Raw genomic sequence first — 7,757 nt, forward strand, 5'->3', positions numbered from 1 at the left:
ATATATATGTATATATATGCATAGGTTTAAAAATATCTTTAAAAAAACTTCAGAAAGCATGGAGACCTTATTGCTTCAGATCACGTTAAAGTATTGTAAGAATGTTTTGGTCCCTGGAGGAAGAACTTAAACTGGATCAAGGCTTTTGTGTGTTTAAAATTAAGGCCAAAAATAATGAAGGGGTTGTACGTCTTTTGAAGACACAAATTAGAATTTTGCACATGTGTTTTATTCAGAAAGACACAAAGGGATATGTGCGCTACAAACTGTGCTGCCAAACAAACAGCAACTTTCTGTGCTGGTGGAGTTTGCCCATGTTTAAACGAGGTAATAAATATGCATTTGCTTAAAACATAATAATGTAAACAATTGTTAGATCTAAAAGCGCCTGATTCTCAATGTTGGCAGCCCTCAGTTTGAGTCAAATATTCACTCCTTCCTGAAAACTAGCGGTACTTTCACCTCACGACAAACACGAAATGGAGAAAAGCAACCTGCTGCAATGATGCTTTTCCAAAAAAGGGCAGGAATGCCAGGAAAGTTACAATTCATAACCTATTCCTAAACTTAGCACAAAAAGTAAAGAAATTTGTGATTGGTAGATTATTTCTTTGTCGTAACAAAGCTTCTTGGAAATATATCTTATATCGTTGTAAAGCTTTTTAATAATGATTTTAAATGGTGCCAAATTTGTAAGGAACATGCATTTGTGTAAAGTTTAGAAAACCATAGAAGCATCCAATCCAGCTGTTCCTGTTTAACATTCAGAAGACAAATAACTTATATAACAAATCATCAGGCAATGTTTCACATCCATAAGTAAACAAATATAATTTAATTTGCAAGATAATTACACCCCCTCCTCCTCCACTCTCGCACCTGCTGAACTTGATGGGCGTGTTTGTGCCGGCATGCAGTCGGCTCTGTTTGCTTTGTGYGTATACGCTGTGTCAGAGCAAATAGTGGGTGCAGATAATGTGCAAAAAGTGGCGCAACGAACAAACACTGCACAGTTTTAATAAATCCAGACCTGAATAGCATCTCTTTGGTTGACATCAATACAACATATGAGCCGTAACCCGGGTAAACAGTGGCTAATAAAAGGTGTGGACCATCGTCGTATCTAAAACTCACTGCATGAAATCTGTGTGTTGAGGTTCTTCTTTAATGGAGGAGTCTTAGGTTTTATTTGACTTGTGAGGTTGAGTGGCTCCAGAGGTGGGTCAGAATTCAGGATGACGTGTTTTAATGCGTTCACAGGTTTTACCTGTGCCGTGCTGACTGACGCTCATAGACAGGAACCTGGCAGGTTTTCCAAGCCTCAAGGTAGAACTGCATTAAAAAGGATTTTACATTAGTTTGTTTACAGTTTTAAATCAAGTGAATGAAACACAAATCGATACATGTTCCTTCTGAAACTGCAGTCTGCTTTGTTTTGACGATTCTCTGTCGAATATTTTGGCAGAACTTCGTCAGAAGTTCTGTGACCTGAACAGCTGGTAATTAATTGGTGGAGCCTGATGGGAGGTGCGTGCTCTTTTTTTTTGCCCCTCTTCTTTCCAACTCACTGACATAACTGCCTGGGCTTGGTTCCCTGCTGGCAACAGATGAACTAGAAAGCTGTCTTACTGATTTCTGGCAGACGAAAAAAGGAGCTCCGCAGGGCTAAGTGAGAGAGAAAATAAAAATGTTATTGACTTCATACCACAGCTACTATTTATTTCCCTCTTTTGCTGTCCATGTGTTTGTTTTAGACTCTGTTAGTCTCTCGCCTGACAATATTTTTGGAGGAGTCTGTGATTGAACTTGATAGGAATGCCTTTAATCGAAGCTACAAAGGAACATCCCCGTGAGTTTTGCAACAGATCTAGGCAGATGCGGAGGAAGAGGCGGAACAGAGGAGTTAGCATTGTTAACGGTCTATGGGGAACGGGTTTGCGTTGCCTGTGGTTTTCTTCCCTGTGAAATGGAGACAGTGATTTGGTTTCCCAGGCTCCTTTTTTTTCTCAGGGCCACACAAAAACCATATGAAGACGTTTCAGACGGTCCCGGTTGCTGTTAATAGTCCGGCAGCAGCGTGCTTCTTAGTGGTAGACGGCACCAATGGTGGCACATGGAGTGTTCACAGCCCTCAGACTGTAAGTGGTGTGGGCACATCCAAAATAGAAGATAATGCTTGGTCTAGTTGCTGATGCAAAACATAGTTGGTTGGCCTCAGAGCCTCAGAAAGCCAGAAGAAAGTAACGACAGGCACTCCTTCTGAGCCTGCTTGGCTCAGCTTTGGGGTTATTATCTCCTTTATTTTGGTGTGATTCCACAGTGGCCCCTATGCATCAGCTTGTTCAATATCCAAACAAGATCAAGTCAGCCTGAAAGATTCAAAGTAACCTTTCTGGACCGTTACCTTGAATGTTGCTCATTTTCCCACAAATCTGCCTCATAAAATGGGGTTTCACAAAAGTAATACCATTAAAATTTGTTTTTTTATTCTTCTTTTTTATACGCCAAAGTCAGCTGTAGGCCTCTAATTTGAGCCTAGTAAATGCAGATTGGTGGAGACAGCTGGCAGCTCAGCATGCAGGACAAGCCAGTTGTTCCAACTGCTCTCTAGCTCCACTTCCTTCCAGTGTAGTTACTGCTCTGTGCACAGGTCTGAGATACACGATTCAAGGTAGTTTCATGTCAATTATTTTATCTTTCATCATATCTCTTACATCRAGACAGAATTATTTAACCCATGGAGTAAAGTCATTCATCTTACCTTTATTTAAAGGAGTGTAACGATACACATATTCATACCAAACTATCATGATACAAACGCCAAGGTTCGGTGCAGTCATTCTMATCTAAAAGAGTGTTTCTGTGTGTGCTTGGTTTTGCTTTTGGTTGCTTTTCCAACCCTCCACATCAGAAACAGAGAAAGTGAATATTTTGTCTAAAGCACTCCATACCAAAGAAAAGCAAGAATAGCTCCTTGAAATGAAACACAGGAGCTCGACCTGTTTGTTTGGAATCAGTTGTGGAAAAGCTTTTCATTCCCAGTGATCTGTGGTAACGGTGAAGAACAAGTGGTGGATGTATGGAAGGCCAAAAGGGTCCAAATTTAAACACAATACAGTGTCTGTGACATGCATGTCCATGAAATACGGAAAGTCAAAGAAAATATGTTTATATTTAAGAAACTTTGCATAATACACATGATTTGACCCGTTATGTCACATAATTGGCATATTTTCTTTTTCATTTTGCTCAGTTATAGTGAAACAGGAAGTGACATCAAAGGGGAACTCTTTAAGGAAGAAAACTCTGGTTTTTTTTAATTGCAACAATATTATTTGAACTATAACTCTTTCTCATCTCTCTATGGTAGTGATTAAAATATTCTGAAGAAACATCAGATTCTTCTCTACATTTTGTGTTGTTGGCCATTTTAGCGATTCTCAGTTTAAATTCAGACATTCCCCCTTGACTTCACTTCCTGTTTCTTCACATACAAATATCTCAAGAACTGTTCATCTCAGCGGCATGAAATCTTTTTTTTACAATATGTTAACAATGTTATCTTTCCAAAAATACATTCATATTTATTATAAAAAGTTGATGTCACAGGCACTTTGTTGGCACAAGTACTGGGGAATACATTATCAGATGCTCACCACTCGTGTATTATTATTATTATTATTATTATTATTATTATTATTATTATTATTATTAGCACGCAAGTAGCTGTGAAGTTAGGTATGACATTTAGGCCAAATAAACCAAATAAAATACTTGATTTTGCACTATTTTCAAAATAAAAACAGATTTAAAGAAAACAGGAAACAGTTCAGACTGGATAGAACGAGGTACAATATGATTTTCCTATGATGACCTGGGGGCTGCTGGTTTCTTCTTTTTAAAGAGGTTTTGTCCATACAAAATAAGCTGGTAAGAAAAACACAAACTAACAATTTGGACATGTTYATTTTGTACCAAACCCTTTTGACCACATCTGACCACGCGTCGTTTGAAACTGTGACTTGTGTTTACCAGCACGTCACCTGTCTCTTACTTTCAACTTTTGGTTTAACAAGTTTTCAACAAACTGCACTTGATGAAAATTTGTGTTCTAAAGCTATTTGTGCACAAAAATAACAAAAACAATCATTAAACATAGCAGAACGTGAAAAACAGCTTTGTCAAATRAAAACGATGATATATTACACAGCGTCACTGCAGTTATGTTAGTAAGTTACAGCCAGGTGCTRCTGTTATTTTTCTTTATTTTTCAATCCTCTGCCTTGTTTTTTCCTCTAAGTCTGCTTTCTTTCTGGTCTCCTCTYCCTCGCTCCGTCTGACAGACATCCACCAGCCCTTTGCTGCGCATTACGTCAGTTCTCCTGCCCAGGGATGCCAGCTGTTGATGTCACCCTTGGGTCTTTTTAATTTAGGGATTTCCGCTAGGCCAGTTGAGGGGGAGGCCCACAGCCACATGAAGAGGACTTTTGGTGCAGAACTAGGGCCTGGACCAGGGTCCATAACAAGACAATTGGAGAATGGGTGGAACCACTCCCTGTGGGGGAGCACAGGGTGACGTCTGAACCCTAATTAAGACTGATTAGAAGACACTTTTTTGTGTGAAGCATTCATGTATTGGATTGGATCTGCTGTGTGATGAGGGGGTTCAGGAGCATTTTACCTCCATGCCCACCCTGCAGCTCCTCGTAYTCGTGACAGCATGTCTGCGACTCGCAAACACCGCTGCGATCCTTTGAGCTGTTAAATGCAGCCTTTCAGCAGTTGTGAGCGTCCTCCCTTTCAGAGGGGATCAAATGTTCCTCCCTCATTCTTTCAGTCCTGAAGGCTTTGAGTGGGAGTGAACATTACCTTCCATGTAATTGATTTCATAGGTCACCAGAGTTGTTCCTCTTGAAATCAGAAAGAACGAGGCTTAGTTTCACACATGAATGCCTCCGACTTTTGTTCTCTGATAGGGTGAAAACAGCGTTTCCAGTTCAGTCTAGACTGTCTTATAAAAACGTGTCTTAAAACTCTTTTTATTTTCTGGTTCTTGTCTGTGGCTAGATCTTTGTTATCTTTATAATCATAATGAACTCTACAGATGAGGTCAGGCAAATAATCTATCTGGATATTTGACCACGTTTTATGGCAAAATTGGTAGAAAACATTTAAACTGGTTGGTTTCTTCACATGGACTCGGCTTTTAAGCGCAGTCCACAAATTTTCAGCAGGGTTGAGGTCATGGCTTTGGAAAGCTAAATATTAGTTTGGTTTTTGTCTTAAGTTTTAACTGTTTAGCTATGATTTAAGGTGAAATTGAATAATTTGGAATCCTCCTTATTTATACCATCCTTTTTGTGCAATGCACCAGTATCATGATGCTGCCACCTTTGTACATTGTTCTTGTGGTGTTCCTTCCTGGTTGGCACCTCCTCGGCTCACAGGGATGTAAAACTCACATCAGTGTGAACGCTGACACTGGTGTTCCAGCAGTTTCCAGTTCATAGCAGGATTGAGACTTGAACAAACCAACAAATTGCCTCCCAAACTTACATCTTCACAGAGATCTGAGGAAAGAACGGTCCAATAAGTTCGGTCAAACAAATCCTTTTTATGCAGGCAAAGAGAAACTACCAGCTTCATTCAGTTATAGCACCATTAATGAAACAAGTTAAAGAACTCCCACAACCTTCAGAACCACTTATTAAAAATATTTAGGTAAATCTGTGTATTTGAGACAAGATTTTCTGTTTTTGACAAGTTTCTGACCCTGTGTGGATTACAGAAACTCATAATAAATTCTAATTAGTGTGCCGTATTCTTATTTTTAAAAATCATTAAAGTTGCCTGTTGTATTGTCCGTTTGCCAAGGGAAAAGAAGAGTTCACTTTTTAGTTTCTTAGCTCAGTTTTAATGGTTTAATTAAGTTTTGTGCATTCCTAAAAATCTCCACGACTTATCATGCTCTATCTTGTGTAATTCGGATCTCATAAATTACTCACCCCGRATTTACACTACATGCGGCTCTGCTCCGCTGCGCTGCRCTGYGACACACAGAGAAGGGAGCGTGTGCAGGAAGGAGATCGCACGACARATCCAGTGATAAATGTGGAAGTCAGAGCAAAAAATAATGAGTTCTGTGAAAGATTAACTCCAAACACAGCTGAAAACATTAATATAAAAGCTTTTGATATTTATRGTTGAAACTGTATYGCTGTCATCTTTTTGAAACTTCTAATTTCAAAATAAAATCCATGTGTATCATTTGTGTACACATATGCTTCATGCTACATGTTACCATCTGCTTCCCAAACAAAACGAAACATTCTGACAGCATTTGTGTAGAAATATATCCATATATAACAATATAGCTGGAATCTCGACATTATTCTGACAAATTATTCCGCCTTACGGTGTCTTATTTTGAAAATACATATGTTGTGCGTGTTCCTTTTCCTGTTTGTGCGACATGATCTTTGTAGATTGACTCCGGCGCAGCTCTGGCAAAAATAGAATCGGATCTAATTTTGCCGGATCACCGTCCGCTCACCGCTGCCCTGTGGAGCCAGTGTAAATACTCTTATTGATTAGAATCAGACCAGAGCGGAGCCGGACCACATGTAGTGTAAATTGGAGGTAATACCCACCTGAAGACCCGGCCAAGACCCTTCAAAGACTATCCACATTCTGGCTATTTTTTGATATTGTAGTGGTCATAATTGATTAAAACAGGGTTTTGTTAATTTGTTATTTCTTTTATTGTGTTTTTGCAGTATCACCCTCTGTCTTTGTGCAACACGAGCGAGGATGAGCGGCAGGACAGCACCTTCATCACCATCGTCAAACTGGAGCACAGGGTGGCACCCTGCCTCCCGCTGGCTGAAAAGGTACCCCTCCACGCTCACACGCAGTCACACACTGAGACAGCTCCTTGTGGACTCGGTCTTCTCTCTGTGACTTGGTTCTGTTTTTGGATATGTCAACAGATAAAACTTATTCCCTGTTTTGCTTTTGGATTAAAGCAAAGGCGGTTTGATGGGGAGTTATSTGGCCAAAGCTGAGGTTTTGTTCAGGATCTTTCAGGGTGAGGTCTTGGAAAGAAGGGGGTGGGAATAGCTCAGTGTAACTATGTAGCAAGTGGCTATGAGCCCTGGCTTTGGATGTGAGGCTTTCAAGCCCCAGCTGTCACTGGTCCGATCTGGGCAAGCCAGACACTCAGGGTTCTCCGTTTCTGCCTCCCTCTAATAAGAATGCAGCCAGACCTCCACAGATTCCAGCCACAATGGTTTAAATGTATGTGTAAGTTTGACAGAGCTGACCCAAATCTCCCCCCGGGTTTAAGTAATGTGCCATGCACGCTGGCTGGCATCCGCCTAACTTTAAAGCAGCGTGATTTAAACTGTTGCTATTTTCCCCTCGTTTTTCAAGTGGCAACCAATTAGCAGGCAGGAATATAGTCAGGCGGCAGCCCTTTTTTAGCCCRTGTTTTCTTTTCCTCTAATTTGAAGCCATGTGGAGGAGCTGCCCGCCGCGGCGACGATGTAGAGACATTCCCACAGTTCCCCGCTCCTCTCTCCCCTCCCACTGTTGCTCCTTCGGAGAGGGAACCAAGCTGGATAAGAGTGCTGTCACTCAAGGCCGACTCCAGGAAATAGTCTTGATTAAAGCCTTGATGGCAACTCTGTGTTGTCCCATAAACAAAACCTGCCTCCCTCCCTCGCTCAAACGTACCCTGGTACAAAGGGAGGCAGGCA

At 40.7% G+C, this 7,757-nt stretch overlaps 1 protein-coding gene across 2 annotated transcripts in view; it reads left to right on the plus strand.

Annotated features, from left to right (window-relative positions):
* rnf43 (ring finger protein 43) overlaps positions 1 to 7,757 on the plus strand; it is a 123,956-nt gene that overhangs the window by 68,421 nt on the left and 47,778 nt on the right. For both annotated transcript variants that reach the window (XM_014023109.1, XM_014023110.1), the window contains exon 2: positions 6,777 to 6,890. In XM_014023109.1, coding sequence (XP_013878563.1) covers positions 6,777 to 6,890 — 114 coding nt within the window. The remainder of the gene's footprint in view (positions 1 to 6,776; positions 6,891 to 7,757) is intronic.

Source organism: Austrofundulus limnaeus, unplaced genomic scaffold (assembly GCF_001266775.1).
Source record: "Austrofundulus limnaeus strain Quisiro unplaced genomic scaffold, Austrofundulus_limnaeus-1.0 Scaffold357, whole genome shotgun sequence".
NCBI classification, from domain to species: Eukaryota; Metazoa; Chordata; class Actinopteri; order Cyprinodontiformes; family Rivulidae; genus Austrofundulus; species Austrofundulus limnaeus.